At 56.9% G+C, this 26,788-nt stretch overlaps 2 protein-coding genes across 5 annotated transcripts in view; both read right to left on the bottom strand.

Moving 5' to 3' along the window:
- Positions 1 to 844: 844 nt before the first annotated feature.
- On the bottom strand, positions 845 to 5,220 carry LOC101672586 (cytochrome P450 2D15). Its single transcript, XM_004771207.3, has 9 exons — positions 4,920 to 5,220; positions 4,102 to 4,273; positions 3,395 to 3,547; positions 3,134 to 3,294; positions 2,515 to 2,691; positions 2,201 to 2,342; positions 1,772 to 1,959; positions 1,191 to 1,332; positions 845 to 1,093 (listed from the first exon to the last, which is right to left on the bottom strand). The coding sequence occupies exons 1-9, from the start codon at positions 5,106 to 5,108 to the stop codon at positions 915 to 917; spliced, it is 1,503 nt and encodes a 500-aa protein (XP_004771264.1). The 5' UTR covers positions 5,109 to 5,220; the 3' UTR covers positions 845 to 914.
- Positions 5,221 to 10,448: 5,228 nt separating this feature from the next.
- The window catches only part of TCF20 (transcription factor 20), a 171,193-nt gene continuing 154,853 nt past the window's right edge, over positions 10,449 to 26,788 (bottom strand). For 3 of the 4 annotated variants that reach the window (XM_045083767.1, XM_045083766.1, XM_013045119.2), the window contains exons 3-6: positions 25,839 to 25,932; positions 18,077 to 18,126; positions 16,893 to 17,020; positions 10,449 to 11,726 (exon numbers count right to left, since the gene is read on the bottom strand). In XM_045083767.1, the coding sequence (XP_044939702.1) occupies positions 16,937 to 17,020; positions 18,077 to 18,126; positions 25,839 to 25,932 (228 nt within the window). In that variant the 3' untranslated portion in view covers positions 10,449 to 11,726; positions 16,893 to 16,936. The remainder of the gene's footprint in view (positions 11,727 to 16,892; positions 17,021 to 18,076; positions 18,127 to 25,838; positions 25,933 to 26,788) is intronic. The other variant, XM_045083768.1, reaches the window with a different exon arrangement.

The raw sequence follows: 26,788 nt of genomic DNA, 5'->3' as shown, positions 1-26,788 counted from the left end.
GTAACTTCTTGGCAGGTGCCTAGACGGAGGCGTCCCTGAGGAGCTGGGAAAGGTGTCTCACCTAGCTTGGGGTGACTGAAAGGCTTAGGGAGGTGGTTCATTCCCGGACTGCCAAAGGGTTCCCAGGGAAAGTTCTGGCACCAGTGGACTGAGCCCTGGGTGTTAACCTGGCACCCTCCCCCCTTCATGGCCATCCTTGGGTTTCCCCACCTTTGAGGGCGTCGTAGAAGAAGGGGAAAGAGAGCTGGTGCTGTGGTGCCTGGGTGGTTCAGTGAGTTAAGCCTTTGCCTTCGGCTCAGGTCATGATCTCAGGGTCCTAGGATGGAGCCCTACATCAGGCTCTCTGCTCAACCGGGAGCCTGCTTCCCCCCTGCTCTGCCTATTTGTGATCTCTGTCAAATAAATAAATAAAATCTTAAAAAAAAAAAAAAAAAAGCTGGTGCTGCTGGCAGAGCTGCTGGGCCGTGGGGTGGTGCGTGGCGCTGGACCTGAGAGGTGGGTGTCCAGGCTGAGTGGGGCCCTGTTCACCCCCACCAGGGCCTGGCTGAGGGCTCTCAGCAGCCGGTTCTATCTCTGCCTGGCATGAGTCAACACCTAAGGACAGACATCATCCCTATCCCAAGTCGCCAGGATTGGGTCCCCGTGGGTAACTAGGGGTAAGCTGTGATCTACTGGCCCTCAGCATCCCCATCTCTCAATTGGGATCACGTGCAAGGTCAAGGTCAGGATGGCTCAGGCCTGGCCAGGGGCAGGGGCTGGCCCTGGGGAGGCTGCTGAGGACCCATCACGGCTGGGGGTGGGGCGGGGCGGTCAGGGGTCCCTGGAGGGGACTCGGAAGCCAGGGTGGAGCCACCCAATCGGTTTATTGGCACAGCACGGCCCTGCTGAGGAGCCAGTGGGGGAGCTGCCTCCCTCTAGCGAGGCACGGCGCAGAGCTGGTAGGGGGCGGGGGTCACCAGGAAGGAGAAGGTGCCGTGGTCGCTGGGCCGGGGCTGCCCGGGGGGCACCGAGAAGTCGAAGCGCTGCAGGAGGCGGGTGAAGAAGAGGAAGAGCTCCATGCGGGCCAGGGGCTCCCCGAGGCAGACGCGGCGGCCTGCGGGAGTCCGGGGGTGCGCGGTGAGCCCGCGGGCCTGGGCCCCACCCTCCCGGGCTCCCTCCGCAGGGGCCGGCGAGTCGGGCAGCCCGGGCACCTGCGGAGAAGGGCATGAAGGCCTCCTGCTTGACGAATCGGCCCTCGGCGTCCAGGAAGTGCTCGGGGTCGAACCGGAAGGGCTTCTTCCAGGCCGTCTTGTCCTTCAGCACCGACGACAGGTTGGTGATAAGCCTTGTCCCCTGGCAGGAGAAGCTGGCATGAGTGGGATCTGGGTGTCCCTAGCCCAGACGCCGCCACCAAACACGGATGGGTGCACACTCTGCCCAGCACACGCCCAGACTCTTCCAAGTAACCCCTCGCCCAAGAAGCTTCTCGGCACCCTCTGTGTGCCCAGGGCGGGGCTGAGTGTCTCATGACCCAGGGGAGCCCACACTGTCACCGTCCCTGAGCCCAGGCTCCTCCAACACCCTGTGGTAGATTTTAGTTCGTCTTCCCCAGGAGGCTGGGGGCTCTGAAGGGACAGGGCCAGCCCTGCCGGGGCTCTCGCCCCCACCCCCACTGTCTGGGGAAATGCGGACTGGGGGATCCAGAAGCCCCTCTCCCTGGGATGTCAGCCGTGCTGGGGCTGCCAGGCCGGAGGTGGTGCTGAGCTCGCGCTGGGGAGCCTCGCACACCTACCTTGGGGATGAGGAAGCCCTGCACTTTGATGTCTCGGGTCGTCATGTGGGGCACGCCCAGTGGCACGATGTCCGCATAACGCTGCACCTCATGGACCACGGCCATGGTGAAGGGCATGTGGGCCTGGTCCCCCATCTCCGGTTGCCGCGCCTGCCCTATCACCTCATCTATCTCCTGTTGGACACGTCCTGGACAGACAGGCGCCCCCACAGCAGTCAGAACCCCAGGGGGTCTGGGCCCCAACCTCTGCCTGACTCCTGAGGAAGGCTGTGCCCACAAATAGGCAGCTCCTACCTCCGACCAGAGCCCAGCCTCTGCTCAGGGCTTCGGTGGGGCGGGGGTGGGGGGTGTTGCAAATCATGTTCAAGAGGCCCCAGCCTGTCCCTCTCCTCCCTCGTCCAGCCCACCGGGCCCCCAGCGTGGGCTCATGCTGCACGTCCGGGTGCAGGATCATGAGCAGCAGGGCCCAGGTCAGCGTGGTGGAGGTGGACACCATCCCGGCCACGAACAGGTCAGATGTCACCATGCTCAGGTTCTCGTCATTGAAGCTGCTCTTGGGGTTCCCCTTGGCCTGGGCCATGCGGAGAGGGTGAGCTCTGGGGCAGAGGGAAGGAGCCCCCAAATGGTCTCCCAGCCTGCAGCCAGCAGTAATGACTGATCACGGGCAAATACAGCCACCCCCCCACCCCCGGGTCTTGATTCATGGGGTCCTCAACCGACAGCCATGGTCCCGGACACCTCACCTTTTCCACCTCATCCAGGAAGGCGTCAGTCAGGTCTCGGGGTGGCTGGGTCGGGTCCCGGCTTGTCCTGTGTTCCCGGACTAGCTCATCTATCAGGGTCATGAAGGCCTTCTGTGCTGAGAAGAGCTTGCCAGCCAGCCCCGGGATGTGCAGGAGCACAGGGATGGCATTCAGGACCTGTGCGGGCCACAGATCGGGGACCTTCCTGTGCCCAGGTGTTCTCTTGATTAGTCAGGACACCGCCTCCAGGGTGTCCGCTTGGCCTCCGGCCTCCGGAGTGTCCCCACCATTGACATGGTTCCTTCCTAACTTCGGCCTTGGTCCTTTTTCCCGACACAGGGCCCAGTAGGATAAATCTAAAATCTCGATCTCATGGGCTCTAGTGGCTTCCAGTGACGGAGGTGCTAAGATTCCATAGCCTTCTCCCGGCCCCACCACCCTGGGCCCGCCTCCGCCGGCTCCCTCCTATGGGACTTCCCCACCTCCAGGCCTTCCGCCTCGGAAGGGCTTCTCTCCCGCACCCCCCTCGCCCCACGCCCTCGTCCCGGAGGCCCGGTTTAGGGCGAGTCCTCCTCCCCGGCGCTCGCCCCGCGGGGCTCCCCGGCGCCTCGCCCCGCACCTCGCGCAGGAGGCCCTGGTCCTCCTCCAGGCCCGCGTGCAGCCGGTCCAGCAACTTGAGGAGCCGCGGGTCGTCGTACTCGAAGCGGCGCCCGAAGGTGAGGGAGGAGATCACGTTGCTCACCGCTTTATCCAGGAGGGCGCGGGGGCTGAACGGGCGTCCTGGGAGGGCGCAGTGCGGGGCCGAGGCTCGCCTCCACCGCCCCTTCCGCGGCCCCTCCGTCCATCCCTGACCCCGGTGTCCCTCGGCCGCAACTCTCACCGGTGTAGTCGGCGAAGGCGTCACAGAGGCTCGAGGCCTCCTCGGTCACCCACTGCTCCAGCGACTTCTTGCCCAGGCCGAAGTTGCGCAGGGCGGACAAGGAGAAGCGCCGCTGCTCCCGCCACTCGCGCCCGTAGCGCGCCAAGATCACCCCTGGGGGCGGGGAGGTGGGCGGGGCTATGGCGTGCCCGCCCCGCCCTTTCACGAAGCCCCCCGCCCCGTTTGCAGCCCCGCCCCCTTGATACAGGCCCCGCCCCCTGCCCCCCTACACCCAAACTTACTCCCCACCCCCACTAAGTCGCGACCACTCAGGTCGCTCTGCCAGCCGGCTCTGCTGCCAGCTGGGGGCAGGTGCTGGCCCCACTGTGCTCTGCCCACTTGACTCCGTCGCCGCCAGGGAAAGTCCTGGCCCGCCCCCTGCCTCACCCACACAGACTTTGTCTTCCTCATTGCCGGACTCTGACCTCCTGTTCCTGTTCCCCGGAGCCGGGGTTCCACGCGGCCTCGGTCAGGCCCCGCCATTATCCTCCCACGTCCCACCCAGGCACTTGGCACCAACTCCATCCTCCACCTGCGGCCCCTCCAAATCCGCTGCCTCTTCCCTGCACTGGACGTCCACGATCCTGCCCCCGCGTGGGCCTGCCGGGGTTTGAGTCACTGCTGGCTCAGTCCCGGCCAGTCCCGGTCGGCCCCCCTCCTCCGCTTGCCTTGGGAGTACTGCTTGAACCCCAGGTGCTCATAGATGGGCATCGGCGGACGGTCGGCTGTGTCCTCGCTGTGGTACACCAGGGCCTCGCGCACGGCGTCCAGGCCATTGAGCACGACAAAGGGTGTCCAGGCCAGGTACAGGGTGAACACGTTCCCGAAGCGCTGCCGCAGCTGCAGGCCAAGGGTGGAGGGCGTTGGTCAAGCTGGGTGGCCACCAGGCTGCCAAGGCCTCAGTCTCATGGTGCCCAGGCAAGCTTGGCCTGGTGACCAGTGGGGTCACATCCTCTCTGGAGGGGGGTGGGGGCTGATGCTGGATCACACTTCTTAGCTATGACTTTGCAAAGGTGACCAATATTGTCACTAGGCTGTTAGGATCCTAATCCACAGGTGAAGAAACTCAAGTTCATAGAGGTGAGCACTGAGGTGAGCACTGAGGTCCAAGGACCCGCAGACCCAGAGCTGAACCTGTCCCTCTCCCGATGTCAGCCTGTTTCGTGATTTAAATGGGGCTCATGTCCAGACTCCTTCCCCCTGATGTAATCAGAAGGGACCAGGTCACATAATTTAAGTGCTGTCCAGCTGGATCTCAAATCTACTGCCAAGACCACACTCCACTCTAGGCCTTTGCTCTCTCTGATCTTTGTTTGGAAAATCCAAACTCTCCTTGAGGCACCAAGGCCCTCCCCGGCTCAGCCCTTCAAACCTGCCTCCTCTTTTCAGCCCATGCCCTTGTGCAGCCGGGGCTTCACCCACCACCTGCTGTCTGCTGCTAGGTGGGGTCCCAGGATCTCTCCTCCCAACCCCCCACCTTCGTTACCTGGTCGAAGTAGCAGAGCGCGTTCTGGAAGTCCATCTGCAACAGGTTGCCCAGCAGGGGCATCCGCACGGGGCCTGGCGGGTAGCGTGCAGCCCAGCATCTGCGTCTGTGCATCAGGTCCACCAGGAGCAGGAAGATGGCCACGGCCACGGCCAGGGGCCCCAGCGCAACCCCACTCAGCAGCCCCATGGTTGCCTCAGTGCCCGCTGGCCTCCTCTGGCACGCGGGTGTCACTTAGCACACCAGGGACCCAGGACTAGCCAGACAGGGCGCTCTCCCACACTGAGGGAGCTCATCCAGCCGGGGCCCTGCTTTCTAAAGGGAGCCAAGAATGACCTTTGCCCTCGGCCCTGAGTCAGCAAGTCAGGGCAATTGCATTGTCAGAGGGTAGGGGGAGGGGCCAGGGAAGATCAGGTGCGGGGGTGGGGTGGGGGTGGGGGGGTGGTGACCACAGGAGTCCGGTCCCTCCTGGCCTCTCCTCTCCGTGTGCTTCCCCAGGTTAGTGACGTGGGGGTAGGGGAGAGATGATGAAGACCCCCCTTCAGCCTGACTGCAGGAAAAACCAGGGGTCACTGGACTTGATCCTGCCACCCAGCCATCAAGCAAATCACACCCTGCAATATGGTTGCAGCCTTGTCCCCAGAAAACGACCTTGCCTCACCTGCCTCCTCCCAACTGGTTTTCGCCTCCCAAGTTTGTTACTGTTCCTTGCCCGGTGCTGTAGGGCGGTCACAGTGATCAGAGGGACCGTGTGCGGGCGGTAGGGGGGTGTGGGGGCGGCGTGGAAATGAAGTTCTCGGTTTCCCCTCACTTCACACCAGTTCACTCAACACGCACAGAACCACACAATCACCAACTGCTCACACATTCACAGACACTACCACTGACACACAATCACAGGTATGCATTACACACCCACACACATGGAAAACCACACACATGGCACACACATGCACCACTCTCTCTCTCTCTCTCTCACACACACACACACACACACGCATGCACACACTTGGACGCAGCACCAAGTTCCCTAGTTTCCAGTGGCTGCCTGGGCCGGGCCCCAGCCTCCTGCCCCAAGGCCACCCGCAATGGTACTGAAGCCCCCCACCAGGTAGGTCGCTGGCCCAGCTTCCCCAGTTCTGGCCTGACCTTGGCCTAGTGAGTCCGCATCTGGGGCTGGGGAGGCAGCTGGGTTGACAAGAGCTCCCTTGTCGCCCAGACCAGCCAGTTCAATGGCCGGGACACTAGTGGTTCCCTAAGGTCGTTACATATTGGTCCTGGGACCTCCTAGCATCCCCCGTGATGCGTCTCCTTGGGCCTGTGCACTTTCCTGACTTGGAGAAATGGGGCGGGGGAGCTGCCCTTCTGGACGGAACTGCTGCTGAGCTCAGGCTATGAGGGTCACTTAGAGAAGATGTGTCTCTGTCCTCTGAGGAGTGGGCCTGCTTCCTCATTTGTCCTTGAACATCAGCTGCTCAAATTCATTCTGGAAGACGAGGGGATGGAAGTCAAACGGGCCACAATTTCTTTACAGCCTCGCAGGCGTCCCCTGCTGAGGACCACAGGGAATGAATTCTCAGGCCCCCCTGCCCACCCCGTGTCAGCTCCTCTCTCTCCCAGGCCCTGTCCCCCTGGCTCCAGCCCCTTCCCTTCCAACCCCGACTCTGGGGTTGGACTCTGGAAAAGATGCGAACCTCTGTACCACTCACACCGGTGTCTGCCGCCTCCAGGCTGGAGTCGTGCCTACCAGATCCTTCCTCTTGCCCGGACTCTCTGCCCCTCCTCTGGGGGGTTGGCCACATCGTGCCAGACCTCAGGCTCCTTCTTCAACAATGAGAGGGCTGATTGGAGGCTGAGTTGTTAGAGTGAGGCTGAAGGGAACTGAGGTCAAATGAGAAGGTCCAAGAACCCAGAGGGTGGGGAAGAACATTTCCTGGGTAGGCATCGGGCCCCTTCCCCACCCCAGGGGTGTATGAGAACCAGAGCTCCCGTTCTGATGCCTCTCAGACATGGCAGCCCAGGGGTATGTGGCCCCTTGGCAATGGCTTTCCAAAGTCTGCAATTCCTGCTTGATTTGTGAACGCCGCGCCCTTCCCGAATGCCCACGTCCCTACTCTCCTGCCAGACCCAGGGCCACAAGGCCTAGCGTGTTGGGACCCAGCCGGGCCTTCCCCGCACCTTGCCTTGGTCCAAGCACTGGGTGGGCTTGAACTCCGTCACCCCCCCGGCCCCACACGCCAGAGGTGCCCTGTGCCGGGTGTTGGGCTAAGTATGGCAACGCAGGAGGAGACCACGGTCAGACTGCTCCAGCATCCCGGGCCCAGAGGAGGTGTGGTGAGTCAGACAGCGGCAGTATGGGGACCGCTTGCAGGGTCATGGGGACACTGCCCCTGGGCTGGGACAGGACATGCTGGCAACACTTCATGGAGATTTTGGCTGGCTTGAAACACAAGCCAAGGTGACCTGGCAGCGGGACCAAAGCCCCACAAGGCCCCGTGCGCGGTGGGTGTGAGGCAGCGTGACGGAGCCTTTGCAAGCCAGGCCGAGGACTCGACTGGGAAACCGGGGTCTCTGGGCTTCCAGGAGGTAGAGAGCCCACTTTGGAGGCCACTCAACAGACCGGGAGGGCGAGACCCAAGAGTACACTGGGGCTTCTCATCTGTCTCAGCTGACCGTCCTGGAGAGCAGCACAGTGGGCAGGACGGCCAAGGGCGTCGTCGCCTGCCGGCCCTGGATACACCGCCTGTATCTGCCCATCTTCTTGGCGGCCTTCCCCAAGCGGTCACCCGAATGCGTCATGAAGGGCGGTGGCCTCCCCGTCCTGGGGGCCTGCTGTCCAGGCTGGGGAGGCCATGAGGGAACCTGCCATCTCAAGGCCTGTGGCTTTTTTGCCATCTCTGGGCAATTCAGCTTCGTGATCCCCAAGCACTGAGGAGACAGAATCTCAGGTCATGTCAGGAGGTCAGAATCCTAGAGTGGTATCAGGGGGCCAAACGCACGCTCTGAGTTATGCATACAGTTTGGACGTGAACTTCTTCAAGGGCCAGCACATTACTGAGCTTTAGAAACACACTGGGCCCACCTCCGCGGGTGGTGAAACTGCTCTGGTGAAGCGGAGGGAAGGACTCCTGGGGCCACCCCTGGTCACGGTCACGGGGATGTTCACCTGCGCAGGGGTGGATCCTCTGCTGGGGAGGGATACCAGCAACACGGTGGGCTGGGAAGCTCTCGCCCAGGGCCGCTCCCATGTGGCACCAGGGCTCTAGACAGTCGGTAGGAGCCAGGTACCCCGCAGTGGGTGCTGGGCACACGGGTGGCCTGCTGCTCGCCTTGCCCCTGCCTCCTCCTCAAGGCATAACAGCGCCCAGAGTAAGCCCCCCAATTCCCGCTCCTTCCTGGGCACAGAAAGGAAAAGCGACCGGCATCCAGCTTGCCAGGGGTGGTGGCGGCGCAGGGCCCGCCCCCTGGCGTGTTTTAAGGGTGCAGGGCTTCTGCTGGGTGCATGAAAGGTTCTAGAGATCCCGTGCATGACCATGTGGATATAATTAACACTAATAAACTGTGCGCTGGTTAAGATGGTAAATGTTATGTTTTTAACCACAACTTAAAGGTTATATATGAAAATCACCACTGCATACCCATTAGAACAGTGAAAATCTAGAACACTGACTCCGCCAGAGCCTGGCAAGGCTGTGGAGCGAGCACCTTTCACACATTGCCTGGTCGGGACGCAACAAGGGACGGCTGATGCGTGAGCCAGCTCCGTGGCCCCTTACACAACAAGAGCTTCTTACCACGAGATCCAGCAAGCTCCTTGGTATTGACCCCCCGGAGCTGTGAACCGATGTCTACACAGAAACCTGCACACGGGTATTTATAGCAGCTTTATTCATCAGTGCCCAAAATCGGAAGCAACCAAGATGTCTTTCGGTAGGTGGGTAAGCGGTAGTACATCCGGACAATGGAACATTCTTCAGTACTAAAAAGAAATGAGCTACCAAGCTCCGAACAGAGATGGAGGAACCTTAAATGCATTATCACTGAGCAAAGGAAGCCAGCGTGTCAGGGCTGCATACGGTAGGATTCCAACCACAGCACGTTCTGGAAAAGGCAAAACTATACCGACAGAAAAAGCCCGGGGGCTGGGAGGACAGGCAGAACAGAGGATTTCTAGGGCAGTGAGACTCCTCTGGGCGACACTGAATGGTGGACACACATCACGAGACTGTTTGAACCCACAGAATGTGCAACACCAAGAAGGAACCCTAATGTTAACTGTGGGCTCCGGGGGACGAGGATATGCTGGTGCAGGTGGACCAGTGGCTGCCACAAATGTAGCGGTCTGCTGGGGGAGGCCATGTCTGGGGTGCAGGGGGTACATCGGAACATTCTGTAACTTCTGCTCCATACTGCTATGAACTTCAACTTGCTCTAAAAATGTCTGTGAAAAATGGGCGCCTGGGTGGCTCAGTGGGTTAAAGCCTCTGCCTTCGGCTCAGGTCATGGTCTCAGGGTCCTGGGATCGAGCCCCACATGGGGCTCTGCTCAGCAGGGAGCCTGCTTCCCTCTCTCTCTGCCTGCCTCTCTGCCTACTTGTGATCTCTTTCAAATAAATAAATAAAATCTTTAAAAAAAAAAGTCTGAAAAAAAAATCCATACAACTTAAAAGCAGCGAAAGCTGAAATGCACAGAGTCCAAGCTTCCTGCAGCAGGGGTCAGCATTGGTGCGTGGAGCACGGCCACGCCCATCAACGGGCGTGTCACCAGCCAGTTTGAGGAAGGATCTAGAATCATCACAAGTGCCTTGGTCAAGGATCATCAGCAAGTCAAAAGGCAACAGGAGAAGAAAAGCAAAATGACAAAGAATCATTTGCTGTCGGGAAAATATTTTCCTCAAGATACGTATTTTTCAAGTTTTGTGGTTTAGCCCCTGACACCTGAAATCTATCAATTTCATTTGAACTGTGTTAATGCCCGGTCAGGACTGGACGGAAAGCCACCCAGCTACTTCTACGCAGGTCCTAGGGCCCGCGCAGCACACCCGCCCACGCCTCCATCCTGGTGAGCGAGATGAGAAATGGGCCGCACTGCTTGATGGAGCCATTAAAACAGAATTAATCTGCCATTTCTGCAGCCCCAAATTGATGAGCACACAAGAACTCATTTATAATTGCTTATTTCTACTTCACAACATTCCTTCCAGTATTTCTGTTCTCGAAAAAAGTCCATTAACATCGCATTATTTTTTTATAACCTTTAAAATTAATGTTGATTGGAAATATGTCCTCATACCAACTTAAGTAAACCTGCCCGTCCCCACACACTGGTAAGCTCCACCCACCCCGGGTGGAGCCGCAGGGAGGAGCCTCAGGGTTTTGACTGGTTCCGGGCCCTGCTGCGGGTGGGGGCGGGTGGGGCGGGTGGGGGGGGCGGCAGGAGGCCTTCTCTGCGGTGGAGCAAAGCCACCTTGGGGGGCTGGAGCGGGAGGAGGAAGAGGCGCGCTTGCTTTACAGTAAACAAAAAACGAAACAAGGTTAAAATGAAGTTTATTATTTTTTGATTTTTTTGTTTTTTAAATAAAACTGTTTGTGAAACAGCTATTTTATCCCCACCGCAGAGTGACCCCTGAAAGATGCACTAACCCCTTCTTAAGGCCTTAACAAGATTTTTTTTTGTACTTTTTTCTTCTTTTTTTAAAACTCAGATATTTAAAAATTATACAATTTACAAAACAAAACAAAACAATACAACATAAAGAACTATGTAGCGTGGGGCTGCTCACCTGACAGGCCCTCTTTTCCTTTATAAAAATGAAAGCAAAAGAAAAAAGGGTTAACTGGGTGTTTCCTGGTCAGCGTAACCCACACTGATCACACTGGACAGACACAGTCCCTCCCCTGTGTCAACTCCTACAGCTCAAGATTTCCTGTTCTGTCCTTCCGTCCTGGGGTGGGGGGTGGGGGTGGGCAGGGCACAGCTGCCAGGAACGCGCCCCGTGGCGGGCCACCCCCGACCCTGCCTGCCACGCACACTTAGTGGGGCGCTTGAGGGTCTCACTGGCCACAGTGATCTAGGACACAGCTGTGACCTCGGGACATCTGCCAATTTCACCCCCCAAAAAGATAAAAATTTTAAAAATAATAAATAAATAGTGTTTCTGGAAATGAAAAAAATTTATTTTTGTGTTTAAACATCATTCCCCCACTCTTGAAAACACGGACCGTCCCCCATATCCCCCCTCCCCCCACCCCAAACCTTCCCACTTTTGAGACAACTTAATGACAAAGGATAGTTCTGGTGTGGTTTGCCTGCTCTTCCAGCCCTGGGTCTGCAGCTCTCTGAACCGGTGTGAGACGGGCTAAAGATCAAAGCCACGCCCCGCCTCTTATGAGACCAGCTTGTTCAATTTCACACTTAAATTTCACTGTTATTGGAACAAATTTGGAGTTCTTTAACTAGAGAATTTTTAAAATAGAATCAAAAGGGATAGCGCACCTTTCATTTAAACAAAGTCTTTCCAGACTAAAAATAGATTTATATATATATATTTTTATCCCTCCCTTTGCACCCCCCTTCCCATCATCCCACCCCTCCCCCTCCCCCCACATTGTCACTATGGAGATTGTGTCCATGGAAACAGCCATTCCAACTTCTTGGGTCTTTCTTTCCTGTGGTGTCACGGTTTGGGTGTGATGTAAGGACTTGGGGAGGAGGTGCTGGCGGGGCGGGCGGGGCAGGGCGGGGCCGCACGGCAGGACGGTTCCTTCCATCGCGAGTGTCCACCACCTCTCACCTCCACAGTCTCACCTGCAAGACAGAACCGACACTGGGTGCTGGGAATCCTGTGCGGCCCCGTGGCCGACAGCCCTTCCTCTGGGGGTCCAGCAGCGGCAGACCCTCAGGACCAGTGGCGGAGCCACCGTGTGGCGCAGACCACGTGGCCCTGGCACACGAGGAGAGGCGGCAGTGATGTGGCCCGCGGTGCTGCGAACGGACCCCGGGCCCCTCGCGGCATGGCAGCCTCCCCAGTGTGCGGCAGGAACGGAGACCACGAAGGAGCTCCCCGACCCTCCAGCTCTCGGGGTGACCCACCGGGGGCCTCCCGTGGGGCTCGGCACTTTGGTGGCCCGGAGCAGTCCTCACGGAGGCGGCTGAGCGCATAGGCAGTCTGTGGGAAAACCAGCTCAGGACCTGCCACGGCTGCTCGTGGTGACAAGAGTGCATCCTTCACACTCCACGAAGAACACTCTCCAGCCGGCTCCGACTGGACGGCAGGGCCTCCTCCGGGGCTCCCCAGGCGTCCCCTGCACTTGCTCCTCTTCCAGCCCAGGCTCTGTGCTCAGAAAGGCAATCCCGATGACCCAGTGGGGCAGTGGGGTTGGACCACGGGCCTCCTTGGAGTCCGTCATGGCTCACGACGCGTGCAGGGGTCTCCGAGGGACACAGAGGTTGGCAAGGGTCGGGGCAGAACAATCAGAGCAGAAGCAGGGGCGGCGGCCTCCCCCGACCTGCTCCCTGCCAGTCAGAGGGCTCCCTCCTGCCTCAGACCCCTTCTGGTGCCCTCGGGAATAACCCCTGGGGAAAACCCAGGCGGCACCATCCCTTTCCTGGGTTCACACAACTTACTAACGGGCAAAGTCGTTCAGAAGGCTGCTCTGTGTGCAGGGGCTACGAACCTTCTATTTGAAAGCACCCACATAGGTATACCTGCCCGGACCAAAGAGGCGCAATAACTGCTTGGGGTAAGACATGACCACATGGGGAGACCTGCAGAGACAGCAGGACACTGTCCCCATGCTCAGGATGTCCATGGTGACAGCCTGGCTTCCCTGTTCCATAGGAGGCTCTGGACCCTCCCTGGAAGTCGCCCCAGTCCTGCTGGCCCACGCTCTGGTCTGCCTCCAGCCCAGGGAGGCTCGCCGGTCCTGCCCTCTGGTTGTCCTAGCGTTAAGGCTGCTTGCCAGGAAAGGGGACAGAAGCGGCCTCCCCATGTTACCCCAGCAACCAAAAGCCCTCAGAGATTCGAGGATGAGGGCGGAGCCAACAGGAAGCCTCAAGCAACAACCCGGGGGGCAACATCTTGCTGGGGATGTGGGACCACGTGAACAGAGGACAGATGTCCAGGCACTCCTTGGAAGGCTCTGCTTGTGGAGTGGGTGACAGGGCAGGGTTTGCCCTCCCCCAGGCTTGCCAGCGTTGGGCCGGTACCCCCGACCCATGAACCACTCAGGAGAGCAGGCCCAACCTGGCCCCAACCTGGGAACGGAGCGCACTTGGCACCCCAGGCCTGCCCGGCTGGGGGCGCTCTGTGGGCTGCCGACCTCGGTCCATGGGTGTGCCTGGTAGCCTGGGAAGCTCCAGTCTTGACAGCCGCCCCCTGCTGTGGCCCTGTCTTCCAGCCTTCCTAAGGGGACTTTTCCCCAGGGTCTGACGTCACACAACTTCAAGGTCAGCGGACCCTAACTTCTCAGTTACTTCTCAAACACTGTTCCTTCAACAGGGAGCTTAGGAAGGAAATCCACGTGCCAGGCTCTATGTGAGGAGTTTCAAAGACCGCCCCCCCCCCGGCCCCTGGTCTCAGAGAAGACACAGCTGAAGCTGAGGGACCCAAAGCCACGGGGCTGCCGAGCGGTGGGTCTGGGGCTCCCACCCAGCAAAGCCCTCTGTGCGGGCCCCCAGGACTCTGCCTTCGAGCCTCAGTCACGTGTGGTCCTGTTCGACTGCGTGGGACTCGGCTGGCGGACGCGGGCCAGCTGCAGCCGGCCAGAGCGCCGCGAGCGGGCAGCCACTCCGTGCCAGTGGGTTTTCAACACTCTCTTTAAAAGGCGTCCCGATGTCCAGCTGCCGGTGAGGAGCGTTTCACCTGGGGCCACAGCCTGCCAGGATTCGCTCACCTTTGTCACGCTCCCACCTTCCGTGGCTTTCAGCGGCCCCTCCACGGCCTGAACCTGGCGGGGCCGCCTCCTGCCTTCTCCCAGCGCAGCAAGAATCCACCACGTCCTCCCCGCCCGGCTGGTAGCCTCCTGCAGGGATGCGGCTGTGCGGTGGGACCGTCGTCCGCACCTCTCCAGGCACAGACAGGGTGACGAGCACATGCTGCTCTGCAGGGCACGCCCTCTCCCATGCACTCGGCTGGCCCCGCCACGTGTGCGCTCCAGGTTAGAGCAGAGAAGCCGGAGCCAGACACGGTTCCTGTCCTCACTGCGTGCACAGGCTGGTGGAGATGCACAAAGCAAACGAATGAATGATTCCAAATTGGCACAGGAGAGCTGCGGCGTGCAAAGGAGCCCGACAGGGACCCAGAAGGGAAGGCCTCTGCAGCTGAGACCCAGAGAGGAGAGGGAGCCTGTCATGGAAGATGGGAGGCAGGGGACCAGGCCCAGGGAATGGCATGTGCCAGAGCCCACAGGGAGAAGTCCCGCCTCTGAGCAGCTCGCCAGACACGCCCACAGGCCCTGGCGGAGGCATCAGCAGTCGGCACAGGGAGAAGGTGGGCGCCCACAGGCCTCCCGCGGCTTCCTCACGCCCAGAAACGCGCAAGCGGCAGCCTGCTGAGTGGACGGCGGCCCAAAGACTTTTCCTGTCTGGCACGGCTGGTCTGCTGAGGGCCAAGTGCAGGGACCTCATATGCTGCTGGAGGCTGGGGGGACTCAATCTCCCATCTCCCAGCCCCCAGTTTTCCACCAGGCAGGGTGGCAGCAGGGTCCAGCCTTCGGCCTTGACCCCTCCGGCTCCTGCAGTGCCCCAGGACTTGCACGAGCTGTACCCCATGCTAGGCCACACGGACACCTTGGAGATGTTTCTTAACTGAATCCTCAGGCTGGCCATCGCTGTTCCTCTCTTTACCGAAGAAACAGAAGCAAAAACAGGAAGTGCCCCCGGTTACACAGCTCTTACTGTATGAGAAAACGGGGCCCCGAGAAGCAGGACCCAGGTACTCATGTCCCCTCCCTGCCATGTCAGGGCACCCAATGACAGTAGCTCTCTGTCCCTAGAACGGACCCCAAGATGAAATGTTCTCTGTCCCAATCCCTGGGGCTCCTGTACAGTCTGCCGAGGGCCACCACTCACAATGGGACAGCTGAACCGAGAAACAGGACAAGGGTCCCGCCCTGGGGATGGCACACGGAGAAAATCCTTTCAGGTGGACATGACTGGATGCAGCCTATGTCCACCCCTTCCCTCCAAGAGGTGGACGGTCGGACCTCAACAGACGAGAAACCACCCCACACCGACGGGTCGGCCGCGTGACCGCTCGTCTCCTGTACGCATGGGGACTCCTGCCCACACTGACTGAGATCTGGACGACGAAGCTCACTGCTCCGCTTGGGGGCTGAGGGCTGGCAGCGCGCAAGGCTGGGAGGAGAGGAAGGAGAGGATGAATGGAATTAAAATTCCCCGCCGGAGGTCTGCCACGCAGGGCCGTGGCTCAGTCTCCCCCGTAAACACGGGCTGGAACGGCAGGACGAAAACAACGGCACGTGACAACAAATGGTTCCTTCCCTGACTGGGTCGCCAGGACACTGTCAGGAATGTTCCTTGCGGCCCCCACAGCACAAGGCTCTACCCATCAGCCAGAGGAATTGACGGGAGGAAGGCAGAGCCCCGGCACGAAACAAAGGCCAAGAGAAACATGCTGGAGAACCGTCCAGACTGCTGTTGTGCGCTGAGGGCTGCTTGGGGGAAAGGCGTGCAGGAGCCGGCAGGCCCCGGTGTGTTCCGGAAATCCAGTGGCCGCTGCTGCTCCCAGCTTGCTCATTGGACTCCTGGGACCCGACCACCTGCCCTTCCACTCCCAACCCCTGTCTTGGAAGAGGAAGAGAAAAGAAAGGCACGACCGCAGAGGCCTTACTCGACAGCCCCCCTGGAGAAAGCCGGACAGGCCTCTCTACGGCCCCACGGCCTCACACAGCAGAGCACAGCGGGCTCCTCTGGAATTCAGCACTGGGACCCTCCGAAGAAACAGAGGACTTCTCAAAGGAGAAAAAGTGCAACCGTCTGAGAGGAATTATTTTCTCCTCAAGTGACTGGTAGGTATTGCAGAGCAAGGTGGAACCTGCTGGTTGTCACGGGGAGGGAACGTGCCGTGGACTCTAGCACGTCTGTGTGTGGCTCTCGGGCGCCTGGAGTAAACACAGAAGCCCTTCACTTGTAGAGAAATAATCCCTTAATGAATGTTTCTGAGACAACTGGTCCCCCCACCCCATCCCCGAGGACCAAGTGCTTCAAGTTACATCTTGGCTTTTCTTTTCTTCTCTCTCTCTTTTTTTTTTTTCTCTTTATGGTCTATTTTCTTCAACCCTCATGACTCTGTTGGGGGGAGGGGCAGGGCCGAGCAAGCAGGGAGCAGGGGAGGCGCGCTGCCTCTGGGGACGTCAGTCCACTAATCCCGCTTCTACAGACGCGCGCTGCCGCCGCCCTGACCACAAGCCCAGACACACTCACAAAAAGCACAGCTCAATCTCTTGAGTTTTTTTTAAGAGTAAAATTGGATGCTAAAGTCCCCTAAATCTTTGAGGGGATTTCCCTTCCCTTTGTACTTCTGTGCAGAGGAGTCCATCATAGTACTTTGGGGAAAAGATTTCAAAGAACAAAACTGAGGAATGTTTTGCTTTTCAAAGAAGAGCCACCACAAGCTTTACAGATAGGGAGTAAACTGGAAAGGACAGCCCACTGGCTAGAAGCATTTCTGAGCCGGGGACAGAGGGTGGGCTGCTGGCGGGCTCTGTCCCAGAAGCCTTCGAGAGCGCCACACACAAGCCTGACCTCCGCTCAGTCACCGTGAACTCAGCCTCAAACATGTCTCCACGGGCATTCCTGGGAGCTCAATGACAGTCGGAGAAACACTCAATCCACCCGGTTTCGGCAATTCACGCGGTTAGAGGCCGGTGGCGCAGCCTGGCCTGGGGCAAGCAGGAGGGCAGAGGCCGCGACACCCACTGGGACTCTGGCAGGGGTGCGGCCCCGACTCACCTGTGCTTGCTGTACTTTCCACTCCCACGAGCACACTGCCCCCCTCACCCCCGCTCCGACTGCTCTGTGCTGAGGCTGCCTTTCGCTGTCTTGTTCTGCAGTGGGGGGAGGGGGAACGGGAGGGGAGGCTGCCGCCGGCAAAGCCAAGGAGACGAGACAGGAGGGACAGAAGAACAGTGCGGGGGTCAGGGAGGGCAGAGGCAAGGAGAGGAATGGCACACGGAAAAGGAAAGAAAAAGCAGAGAGTCAGTATTGAATGACAAACAGGAGATATTCAGACAGGGTTTTCCAAGGCAAAATGTGACCATTAAAAAAGAGAAGTTTTAAAACTAAAAACATGTAAATTAAAAGAGAATACTATAAGATCCTGTGGTCCATCTCTGAAAATAATTTTTAAAGAGAAGCATAAGCGAGCATCTTTCCGACGCGTTTTGGGGGCAGACCCCTCAGGAAGACCGCTTTTCAGGCTCATGTTTGGCCCCAGTTGGAGCACGGGGCCTGGGAGCGACCCATGACCACCAGGTGTCAGTGTGACCTCAGCCAGAGGAGCGCAACCGCCACAGTAAACGCCAGGTGGCGCCAGACCAGCTGGGCGGCCCCCATCCTTGGCGGGGCTGCCTTCTCCGACCCTCCCTGCCCCACGTGCTAGGTCAGCGACAGCCCAGGCGCCCCTTATCTTCCATCCTTTCATAGAAAGGGTCACACCAACAGACCACCTCTTGAATTACTGGGGAAATCAGGCGGCAGCCCCCACCAGCTGCACCACCGGTCACTTCTGCTGAGGTCAAGCCTAGAAAGGCCTGAGTTTCTCCCGCAGAACCGTGGGGTCAATTCTTATTTCTTTTAGTCGGGGAAAATGCCTCTGATTATGTATCAAGGCCTACGGGCTTACCTCGTGCCAACTGGGAACTGGGGGTCCACTAAACTAAAATGGAAATCAGCTTGTATTGAGTTTGCTCTTTGAATTTCTCTTAACAATCCACAAATACCTTCCGCTCCCCCACGGTTCTCCCAGACTCCCACCACAGCACGTGGGGGCCACCCTGGGGTGCAGGGCTCCCTCCAGCACCGGGCCTCTCCACTCTCTCAGGGCCAAGAGCAGGCGGCGGCCTCCTGTGTATGGTCTGTAGACCGTGAGGAACACCCCCGCCCCAGGCCTGCGGGGGCCACGTGCACTGACTCACCTTGTGCTTGGGGCACCTCACCGAGAAGTTCTCCTCATGGAGCAAACAATCTGTAAGACAGATAGGCACAGTCAGACCAAGCCGGCGGGTGGTACAGCCCGGGGTGAGGGGGGCCACACTAGCCAGGACTGACAGTGTCAGACAGGGAGGTAAGAGGCCCCCACACTGTGATTTCTGAAACATCAGAGACGCCCCCAAATGAACTACGGTACTGCAACATGATGGGAGCATCAGTCCCTTAACATTTTAATGCTTCACAACAGTTAATGGTACGGGGAAACACTCATGACACAGAATGGCCTGAAAACCAGTTTACGTAATATAGAAGTACAGTCCTCGTTTTATCAAAATGTGTTATGTGCACGAAAAACAAGACAAAGGAAACTTACCCCGTGGTTCTCTTTGGCTAGCAAGACTATAGGTGACTTTATTATTATTATTTTTTTATGTATTTCCACAATTACACTAACAGAAACCATCTCCAATAAATGTTATTTTTAAAATCCCTGATTCTCGGCTAAGCCCGTTCCAGCAGGCCCGAGCCAAAGCTTCCTCATAGCAACACCACACACCTGGGGGCACCTCTCTCCTCCGTCCAGAGCCCGGCTGCCACCTTTGCCGGACGACCCATGGAGACACGGGAGAAGTTCCCAACATGAGCCACATAATCCACACTAAATGCTTCAGGGGAAAATGAAATCCCATGAGGGGGTTACTAATCCTTGAAGGAAAATGATTCATTCCAACTTTTAACGTGGTGACAGCATCCTCGCTGACAGCAAGGACACGCGTCCGCCTCCAGGTGTGCTGAGCTCCGTGGCACAAGGGTGGTGTGTGGAGCAGGGCGAGGAAATCTAATTAATGAATTCACTCTGCACACCGCAGCTCCCGGAGAGCGACAGCCAGGTCACTGGTGCAAGATGCGGTGGCAGAATGTTAATAAATATTGATCACACATTCTCAGAGAGCTCCCGGGCACCGTGGCGGGAAGCAGCCATGGTACTTAGCCTTGTTAAATGTACGATTTAACTCCGGTTTAAACTGAGGTCCGGATTAGCAGCCTGTGTATCCGCAGATTTCACAGGATAGAGGAATAAGCAAGGGAACACACAAACGAGAACTTCTGAGGTCCTTTGTATCTTAAACAAATGGAAAAAGACCCTTTCATAACTGGGCTGGGCCTGTCCCATCGTGGCCTCCCTCTGGAGCCCCTGAATACCCAGCAGTGGGAAGGCGGCCTCTCTGCCCCCAGGGCCGGCCTCCAGGCACAGGAGCCCAGCAAGTCCAGCTAACCCCCAAGCCCTCCCCCCCCGCAAGCAAATAGCATGGCAGTAAATGAAATGTGTTAATTTAAAACCCACAAGTACATGGCGTGACCAAGGCCCCTGCTGCTCCAATCTGCCGGAGAGCTTATGAACAGCAGGGGCCAGGGGACCGGAGCGCAGGAAGCACTCGCTCCTTACCTGGGCTTTGGCAGCACTGCTTGCTGGCAGTCTCTAGTCTGGGCCAGAGAAACCGCAGAGCCCCTGTGGGGCTCAGCCACCTTTATGCCACAGGGCATCAGAGAAATGAGAAGGGGGGACCGCATTAGCTGGAAAAGGTGCCATGGGAAAGGCAGCGGTGGCTCAGCTCCCCGCCCAGCCACGGAGGAGCGGCCAGCTGTGACCGACCATTAGTGAAACTCGTCTGAAGTTAGGAGACATGCTCCCTCTAAGTTAGAAAGCAGAAAAGAAGTAAGACAACGTAAGTGTGCACCGAAGGCAATTGGAGCTAACGTCAGGCACTTCTGGAAAGGGGAGTCTCCTAAACAAATCTGCCAGAGACCACGGCCACCTCGGATGAGGGCCTCCAGCACAAGACTGCAGACCAGGGCTCCCATCCGTCCTCGACGTGTCCGCAGCCATCAGGAACCGCAACTCACGCTCCTGGCAGGGCGAGAACCGTGGCCAGAGAGCTTAGCCACCCGCAAGGGCCCAGGGAGCCCCTGCTCGGCTGCCCTGACCCCGGCCTTGCTGCGAGGAGCACAAGAGCGGTGAGAGGCTCGGTGGGGCCCCGCCCGAGGTCACTGAACGGGCGCCTGCCCTACACAGCTGGCCCGCCTGGCGCTGGGATTTCCTCAAGCCTCTGGCCATATCCCACACTGGCCGGAGGGCCGGTCAGCACTTCCATACAGTGAAGTCAAGGAAACGGCGTGCTGGGGCATCACACCTGCTGGGAACGACTCACAGGGTTGTCCTGTCCACCAGACAGCTCCTGACGCGCACACCGCACCCGGCGGAGGATGCACTCCCCTCCCTGCACTTCGCTGAACTGCACAGTGGACCTCACCGCTCTCCTCACAACAAGAGACTCGGAGCTGCCTGCACCCGCGTGCGGCCACACCTTCCCTGGGCCGGAGGCACTAAGCTCGAGGCGGGGGAGATGGGAGAGGGGAGGGCTGCTGGGCTCGGACCTGCCAGCCCCCCGCCGCCCGCCGTCTCCAGCTCGTCTGCAAACTCTCCCAGAGCTACGGCTGGTGCTTAGATTGGCCTGATCACCCTGGGACTTAGGGACCTGCGAGGGGACCATCAGAGCCAGTCAAGCCCAGGCACTGGTCCTGGGGTGCAGAGCGGAGGCCTCTCCGGGAAAGGGCCGGACACCAGTCCTTTTATAACCCCAGGGGGCCTGAACCCACCGCGTCCACATCAGAGTCTGCAGTGAGCAGCAGGGGTGGCTGCAGAGAGCGCGTCCCCGCTGGGCCTCCTCCTGAGGGTAAGAGAAACCCCTCCAGGCTGCATTCCTCGTGCACAGTACTTACTAACATGTGGCTGTGGCTCTTTTTTCCTTTGGTCTTGATTGCTGTGGCTCGTTGCACGAATACATCACGTTTTTAGAACCAGGGCTCACGTTCCTGTCACTTCATTTCCCCAAGCCACAGTCTGCCCCTGCGACCTGCGCAGCATGGGGCGGCTGACCGTGACGTCACGAATGCAGGAACAGGCCGGGGGTGGGGGGGCTGCAGCAGCCACAGACCCTCAGCGGAAACGATCCTGTTTCCATGGAGCTGCCCCAGCAGTTAGAGTTCCCCCTGAGACTTGAACAGCTCCCTGAGGTTTGGGCGGTTAGCAGCAGAGCAAAGATGGACATTTAATCTGTTCCTTACTCCACGCAGAGATGAGGAGCTCTCAAACTCAGGGACTCATTTATTTATTTAGGATGTCAATCAATGAACACCCTTCCTGGACACAAGATCCATGGTATCAAGAAGAGAACTCCCGAGAAGACCCTAAACATAAGCATCCGTCCCACAGAGCAGTTCAGACTTCTGGGTCACTGGGACTCCGGGCATCAGAAAGATTGATAAATGCCCAAGACACAGTCACCTTGTAGTGCTACTTCCTTGGTCCTGTATTTCTAGATGGAGCAGCAGAGCAGGCAGCCGCTGGGGCAGCAAAGCCGGGGGGCTGAGGGCCTGCCTGAGCCCGCACCCCTCCGACCCAGGCAGCCTTCCTCTCACTGGATACTTGGCTACCAACTTCTGCCAAATACACATGTGACCCAGTCACTTGGGCAGGCCACACAAGACAGGCGCAGACAGAGAGTGACCAACAGGGCTTACTAACCCTCACCGGTAAGCGGCTGACTGAGCAAGCTCTCTCTGGAGGGGAGGCAGAGCCCCATGCTTTTCCCCGAGAACCCCATCCCCACGGCCTGAGCTTGATCAAGGTGGGGCTAAGCCCGTGCTTTCCAGCTCCTAGCCACACTCGGACAGATAATTAAGTTTAAATACAACAAAGTCAAACAAAAATTCAGTCCCTCATTCCCAAAGAGCCACACTTGAAACACTCAGTGGTACACAAGGCTTGTGGCGACTGTGCTGGAGTGCGCGGATCCTGAACACTCCTGTTGCGGCAGAGGCTCCTCCTGAGCAGCACTGTGAATCCCTCAAGAAACTGCCAGGAGCCTGGTCCCCAAACTGGCTGGTGCCCCATTATGCAGATGGGGGTGCACTCACAGGGGGAAGGGGGCAGCGGACGAGATGAGGTTACCTGCCTGCCGCTCACCGGATGTTTCTGAGCAAAGCCTCAGTGCAGACCACCTCTTATCAGGCCGCTGACTGCGAGAGCCAAGCCTTGCATAAAATTATAAATAACTGCTACAAACTCAATACTTAAACATCTTCATTTAAAAATCATGAGGCTGGGGCGCCTGGGTGGCTCAGTGGGTTAAGCCGCTGCCTTCGGCTCGGGTCATGATCTCGGAGTCCTGGGATCGAGTCCCGTATCGGGCTCTCTGCTCGGCAGAGAGCCTGATTCCCTCTCTCTCTCTCTGGCTGCCTCTCTGTCTACTTGTGATTTCTCTCTGTCAAATTAATAAATAAAATCTTAAAAAAAAAAAAAAAATCATGAGGCTTAGGGGCGCCTGGGTGGCTCAGTGGGTTAAAGCCTCTGCCTTTGGGTCAGGTCATGATCCCATGGTCCTGGGATGGAGTCGGGCTCTCTGCTCAGCAGGGAGCCTGCTTCCCCCGCCCCCCCGCCTGCTTCTCTGCCTACTTGTGATCTCTGTCTATCAAGTAAATAAATAAAATCTTTAAAAAAATATCATGAAGTTTAAACTAGAAAAAAGAATTCAGGGCAATGCCATGAAAAAGAGAAATGGCAAGGGCTGGCTGTTGAGAGCGAGGAAGAGTGTGTGAGAGAGAGGACAGAGCGGCTGCATGATGGAATGTGCCAGACCACGACTCGGTGAATTACAGCTCAGACGCAGCGCAGAAACATGTTGGGGAAGAAAGAGAGCGGAAAGGGACAGACTAAAACCCAAACTCCCTGAACTGACATTTCAAGGCTCTCTTCTTACTCCCTCTGGCCATACAGCGCCCTGGCCACCGTCTGCTCTTCAGCAAGTGCAAACACACACTTTTGTGAGAATCGAACTGTGGCGTACTAAGCGTTATCTTTCTGTATTTTTCCAGTCCTTCAGCTGTGCCTCCTATGGAAACTTGGAAAGAGAACAGAAAGGCAGGGAAAGGAGGACCAAGAAGGACATGTAGCTCGAGTGACTTCCCGGGAAGGAAGGGTGGCCCGGATGAACCCGACTCCCCTCTCCCACCTGTCAGATCCCACTCTGAGCTTACGCCTCTGTACCTGCTTCCCACACCTGGACGGCCAAGCCCTCCCCGCTTCTCTCTCAAGCACTTAGCGGTAACCTGCTCCCTGCCACTGGCTGGACCCTCGCTGATGTTCCCTACCCTTCTCCCCCTCCTTCCTGAATGAAAGTACTAGGAGGGCCGGTGAGGGGAGACATGTGCTCAGAAAGGAACTGGTGAAAACGTCCACTGAAAGGGTAAGACTCTAGACGGGGAGAGAGGACATTCTGAGGCTAAAGCTCAAAGTCAAAATTTAAGGGTTCCCCATCATTCATTCACTGGATGGAACTTTATGGACAAGAGTATCCCCTTCTTTCAACAGTCATGATACTGCGAAACACTACTCTGATCATCTCAACAGACAGGGAAAAGATGGTAGGATGCAAAAGCCGTGGTTGAGAGATAAAAACACTCAGCAAAGCAGGAAGACAGGGAACTTCCTCAGCTGCGTCAAGAACATCTGCGAACCCCCCCCCCCCCCAGCTATCACCACACTTACTGGGTCAGAAACAAGGCAAGGATGTCAGCTCTTGCCGCGGCTACCCAGCGTTACGTTAGAAGTTCTAGCCAAGACAATTAGGCAAGAAAAAGAAATGAAAGGCATCTGACTGGAAAAGAAGTGAAACTACCCATTTGCAGATGACAAATCTTGTACATAGAAATCCATTAAAAAACTATTAGAACTAATCAATGAGCTGAGCAAAGCTGCAGGATACAAGATCAATACACGAAATCAATTGTTTTTCTATATGTTCACAACAAACCATCTGAAAACTAAATTAGGAAAACAACCGCATTCACAATCACACTAAAAATAATAAAATACTTCAGAACAAGTTTAATGAACAGGCGCAAAACTTACACTCTGAAAACTACAAAACGCTGTTGATTGAAATTCAAGAATGAGACAAAGGCAGAGACGCTGCCTGGCCATGGGCTGGAAGACTTTGTTACGATGGTAAGACTGCCCTGCTGCACCTGCAGACTCAGTGCAATCGTTAGAGTTTTAATTGCTGTTTGGGTTTTTTTTTTTTTTTTAAATAGAAACAGACCAGCTGATCTTAAAATTCATATGAAGTAGCCAAGGACCCAGAACAGCCAAAACAATCTTGACAAAAGGAATATTCAGAATACTCATACTTTCCAATTTCAGAATCTACTACAGAGTTCCAGTAATCAAGACAGTGTGGGACTGGACAAAGTTCAGAAATCAGCCCACACACCTATGGTCCACTGGTTTTTGACAAAGGTCCCGAGATCATTCAATGAGGAAAAAGTAATCTTTTCTACAAATGGCCCTAAGACACTGGAATCCACGTACAAAAGAGTGAAGTGGGCGCCTGGGTGGCTCAGCGGGTTAAGCGTCTGCCTTCAGCTCAGGTCACGATCCCAGCTTCCTGGGATTGCGTCCCACATCAGGCTCCCTGCTCGGCGGGAAGCCTGCTCCTCCCTTTCCCTCTGCCTGCTGCTTCCCCTTGCTTCTGCTCTGTCTCTGTCAAATAAAGTCTTAAAAAAAAAAAAAAAAAAAAAAGAGGGAACTGGAGTCCTATTTCATACCATATATAAAAATTAACTCAAAGTGGATCAAAGACCCATGTAAGAGACAAGTTCTGCGAGGAGAAAACACAGGCATAAATCTTTGTGATTTTTTGGATTAGGCAACAGTTTCTTAGACGTAAGAAAAAGGAACAGGCCATGAAAAGCAAAAACAACAAAAGAAAAAAATGGATGAACTGAACTTCACGCAGACGCCAGCCGTCATCAGCCACCAGGGAAATGCTCCAATCACCATGAGATGCTGGGGTGGCGGGGACACAAGAGGCAGGTAACGGCAGGCGCCGGTGAGGATGTGGAGACCGAAGCCCTCCTACTCTGCTGGAAGGACGGGAAAGTCACGTGGGGAAAGTCTGACCGTCCTGCTGCAAAGTTACCACACGACCCAGTAATTCCACTCCCAGGTTTAAACCCAAAGGAAGTGAAAACATTCGATCTACAGAAAGACTTGGGAGTGTGCACTGCAGCATTATTCATAATAATCAAAAAGGAGAAAACAATCTCAACGTGCACGGACTGATGAGCGGTCTGTAACGTATGGCGTGCCCGAGACACTGTTGGACAATAAAAATGAAGCCTCATGTCTGCTGCGACACGGACGAACCTGGAAAAGTGCGACGTGAAGCCACAGATGCCGGCGTCCTAAGGAACACCTACTGTGCGATCCCACTTACAGGAAGTGCCCAGAGCAGGCAAATCCATCAAGATATGAAGTAGGTCAGTGGTCGCCAGGGACTTGGGTGGGTGGAGGGGGAGTGGCCACTAATGGGTAGGAATTTACGAGGTGACGAATATGTCCTAAAATGGACTGCGGTGACGGGTGCACGACTCTGTGAGTGTACTAACTCAAACCCACTGGACTGTACACCTGAAGAGTGAATCATGTGTGAATTATACAAATAAAACTGTTATTATGACCCTGTTTCACTCCTTTTTATTATCCTCTCTGCATTCCTGTAGAACCACACACAGAACGGGGTCAGAAGAGACGCAAAAGAATGATAAAGGAAAGAAGGCACAGAGAGTCAAAGTGACCGTCCCAGCCTTAGGACGCTCTGGACGAGGGCCGTGGCCCCATCTTACCTGCGTCAATGGCACACGGGTAGTGGTATCGGAAGGAACAGCCTTTGTTGTAACAGCCCAAGGTGGCACCTGCCTCCTGGCAGTGGGAACATTTCTGAAAAGAAAGAAGTGTGGCACGTCAGCATCCCAGAATCCAGCCCTCTCCTCCAGGCCCTCCCTCAGCCCCGACCGGCACACCCCAGCTCGTCTCTGTGGTTACAGGTCGGCGGTGGGGGGCTGGGCCGGTCCGCTGCGAACCGCCACTCACTGACCGCACCGTGGAAAGGATCCAGCAGAGACGAGCTAGGCCAGGCCTCGTAAATGGCCACAAATAGATCCAACAGCACAAGGCAATGGGGTGGGGTGGGGCACCCAGACCGGTCCCTGGTGCTCCTGCCGTCCGCCCGCCCAGACCGGTCCCTGGTGCTCCTGCCGTCCGCCCGCCCACACACGTGCTTGCCCGTCCTTTCCTCATTCCTCCCGCTTCTTAAAATGCCAGATCTTGCCCATTTATTTCTGCTGTGGAAGTCTGGGGTGGGAGGAGAGGGTAAGATAGTAGAGTTATATATAAACCTTTTAGAATTAAAAGTGGAATTTGGTTTCTAGTTCTTGTATTTGTAAGATTTTATTTTTGTTCTACTTATCCCAAATGCCCAATACAAGTATATGTCTCTCTTCAGAAAAGATGGGCTCCTGTGTGCAAATGGTATTTTTACACACAAATCCTATTTTAAATGCACTAGGAAACCTGCCACAAATTTCTGGCTAAGTGAGACATTATTCCGTAATTGAGATGTTCCTCCTTATATGGGCAGGTTTTCTTAAAGTGGGGCACATCTCTATCATCCCTGTGATCGCTCAGTCCTGTCGGCATGCGAAATGTGACCTAGCAACAATAATCATTATTTGTAAAATTCAGCCAAATCGGCCCTACTGAGGGAGGCTGCAAATCCTTCTGGTGGCCGAGGCAC

This window comes from Mustela putorius, unplaced genomic scaffold (genome assembly GCF_011764305.1).
Source record: "Mustela putorius furo isolate JIRA1106 unplaced genomic scaffold, ASM1176430v1.1 tig00000738_pilon_pilon_pilon, whole genome shotgun sequence".
Taxonomy (NCBI): Eukaryota; Metazoa; Chordata; class Mammalia; order Carnivora; family Mustelidae; genus Mustela; species Mustela putorius.
Note: the sequence above shows the minus strand (reverse complement) of the source record. Positions and strands in the feature narration are given on the sequence as shown.